The sequence below is a fragment of the Callospermophilus lateralis genome, chromosome 3 (assembly GCF_048772815.1).
Source record: "Callospermophilus lateralis isolate mCalLat2 chromosome 3, mCalLat2.hap1, whole genome shotgun sequence".
NCBI classification, from domain to species: Eukaryota; Metazoa; Chordata; class Mammalia; order Rodentia; family Sciuridae; genus Callospermophilus; species Callospermophilus lateralis.
Window position 1 is genome coordinate 194,313,361 of NC_135307.1, and position 3,016 is coordinate 194,316,376.

The following is a 3,016-nucleotide window of genomic DNA, read 5'->3' on the forward strand; positions in this document are numbered from 1 at the left end:
AATGTTGGAGTCAAGACTCAACTTCACATCTTTCTGAGGATAAAAGCTATGAACAATCTTTTGCTACCCAAATTTGTATAGACAATGATTTTTGCCTGAATTCTCCATTTAAACTCTAGTGTCTTGCAGGACTTGAGAAAATAGATGCTCATTCTCTGTTGAAGCAAACATGTTTGTTTGTTTGTTTCTCATGTACCTGTTACACATGAATCATGTACTTATATTTGTCACATTAACCTAGCTTCCACTTCTGGGACCAAAGAAATGATCTAGAAATTTTGAATAAAAGTGTTCATAATATTAAGAAATTCAATGTTGGTAATCTCAAACGGGCGTCAAGACAGACACAGTGAAAAATCATGTGGTTTTTTTCTGAGAAAAAAATGACATCATAAATATTTTCATGATTAAATAAAGGTGACAGGAGATAGGTAAGAGAGTTGATTAAAATGTGGAAACCAAGATTATTTATATTAAATATGCAAAATGACAAGATAATACAATAAAACAGGTTAATTCTACAAATAAGATTATCATCTTTTACAAAAATTATATTCTTTCTCTTTTCATTTCTGTGAATTACTTCATAAGAGAATACACAAATTGTATCTTTGAGAAAAATTTCTTTAGCAAGAAAACAGGGTTGCTGTGGGAGAGGAGGCGTCATCCTGCAGGAGCCCAACTGCACACCATAGGACAGGGCGAGGGCAGACAAGAGGAGGACAGGACGCCTTGCGCTCTCCTGGCTTGGCCAGCAGAGACAGCCAGGAGCTGAGTCAGTCTGTCCTGGGGATCCTCCTCCTCACAGCTCCCTGGGGAAGGCTGTGCCATCCTGGCTGGACTCAGACTCATGGCTCTGGTCAGGGTCATGCCACCCCCGGCTCTGAGGCTCCCCCTGCTCCTCTGTGTGCTGCTGCTGCCGCTGGAGGCCCAGGGAGGGTACCGTGGACGTAAGAGGGCCGCAGGTAGGTGACGGCTGCGTGGGCACACGGGAGGGACCAGAGGGACCCATCTTGGAGGACCTGGGCACGGTACCTCTCTGCACACCCAGCACAGACCACAGCACTGTGGAGGTTCTGGGCTGTTCCATCGCCTGGCGACCAGCCTGTGACCCAACCTGGGAATCGTGACGGGTGGAGGAAGGCCCTGCACCTCTCCTTCCCCTCCATTCCAAAGATCAAGAACAAATGGTGCACGCTGAGGGGAAAGTCTAGGGGCCAACAGGACATGATCCTGTGACCTGTGCACATCTGTGGGGACACGCAGAGGTACTCATGGGCTGGAGGTGGTGCAGAAATGGTGTAGGTGTGGAGAGAAAAGACACTGGTGGGAAGATAGGAAGGACAGAGCCAAGGTGAAGTCACCATCCGAGGGAACAGAAGGGTGGCAGTGTCAGGCGGGCCACTGGAGGAGCAGGTGCTGGAGAATGACCCTGAGGAGAGGAGAGAGGGGCCACAGGCAGGTCGGCTTCCCCTGCGCATCTGCAAATCCTGCAGCGTGGGGAGGCTTGGGAGATGTCTAGGCTTCTTTGAGGTCCAGGGCCAGAGTGTAGACTCCATGGGGGCGACTTCACCACGGCCGTGTCTGTGGGGGACAGGTCTTTGGTGGATGTGTGTGCAGAGGCCCAGGCCGACCAGCCACTGATGTCTTCAGGGGAGGGGGGTGTCAGGGAAGGTGAGGATTTAGGACACTGCTGACTCCCAGGGTCTGGGGAGGGCACAGGGGAGTCCCCAGGAAAGTTCAGGAGCGCGGTGGACGGGCGCTGGGTCGGGGTTCCTGGAGAATTGAAGCTGGAGGAGGAGGCTGTCTAGGCAGCGGCCCCCACCCAGCGGCTCCTGTTTCTCTTCAGCGTCCCCGTGGACTCCGGAAGCCGCGGCCTGTAAGCAGTGGCCCAGTGCTGAGCGCTGCAGCCTCCGCTGCTCCTATTTCCAGAAGTGTCAAGGGAACAGCACGTGCTGCTTGACCTTCTGTGGGAGCGTTTGCCTGAGCATCCTGTGAGGGGGGCTTGCTTCCTGCCCCCATCCCTCCTCAGAGCCTGAGTCCACCGAAGCCTGAGGACCTCTGATCCCAGCACAAGACCGTCAACCACAGAGCCACCTCCCAGGTCGGAACCCCTGGTCCCTGTCAAATAAACTGGAAGGGCACCTGGCCTCTCCTACTCCCTCAGCGGTGTGCCCCCAGAACCCCAGGCGACCGGCAGCACCCGCCCTCCCTGGCCCAGGGCTCCACTCTCCTCCTGGTCGTGCTCTCTGCTCTGTCCCTTTGCCACACACCCCGCTGGGCCCAGGAGGCTCCGCTCCACGGCTCTGCTCACTGAACCCCTTCTCCCGTGGGCAGACTGCTCATGTGCAGCTCCCCCAGTGCCAAGGAGAACAGGGCTCGCCCTGGAGCCAGAGGACCTGGGGAAGCATCCCTTCTGGTGCAGGGAGAGCCTGGGCCGGCTGGGGCCCAAGGCGGCTCTCCTGGCCCATCCCTGCCCCACTTCCCCCATCTCCTTCTCAAGTTCAGGTCAGGGTTTCTTTCCAATGAGGACAGTGAGTCCTGGAGACTCAGGGGATGCCCAGAGCCACAGAGAGTGAGGGGCTACGCGGTGCCTAGAGAGGACGTCTGGTCTGGACGGCCTTTCTGCTCACTTCCACGCATCCTCTGAGACAGGAGGCTGGCGCAGGAGGGCCTGCAGCAACCTCTCCTCACAGTATCCCCCCACCAACACGGCCACTCCCGTGACGGAGCCTGACCTCGGAATGGGATCTGAGGCTCCAGCGCCTCTGCCTCCTGAATGTTCCTTACTGACCTCAAACCCTTTCCTTAGTGCTCTTGTTCTCTTTTGATCCAGAGGAGCCCAAGGTGGTGGGAGAGGTGGGCCATGCTGAGGTTCAGGGTTAGCTGGCACAGGGTGTCCAGGGCTCTTGCCTGGATCCTACTGTTAGTGGAAATCCTTCCCTGGGGGACAGAGTCTCTGCTCCTGGGTGAAATCACAGTTCCTGTGTAGGACCCTGGGGCTGGATCCAGGGCT

General features: G+C 55.4%; 1 protein-coding gene across 1 annotated transcript; it reads left to right on the top strand.

Moving 5' to 3' along the window:
* Positions 1–868: 868 nt before the first annotated feature.
* Wfdc10b (WAP four-disulfide core domain 10B) lies at positions 869–1,998 on the top strand. The gene is made up of 2 exons (XM_076849500.1): positions 869–965; positions 1,850–1,998. Exons 1-2 carry the CDS (start codon positions 869–871, stop codon positions 1,996–1,998), a joined length of 246 nt encoding a protein of 81 aa, XP_076705615.1.
* The last annotated feature ends 1,018 nt before the right edge of the window (positions 1,999–3,016 follow it).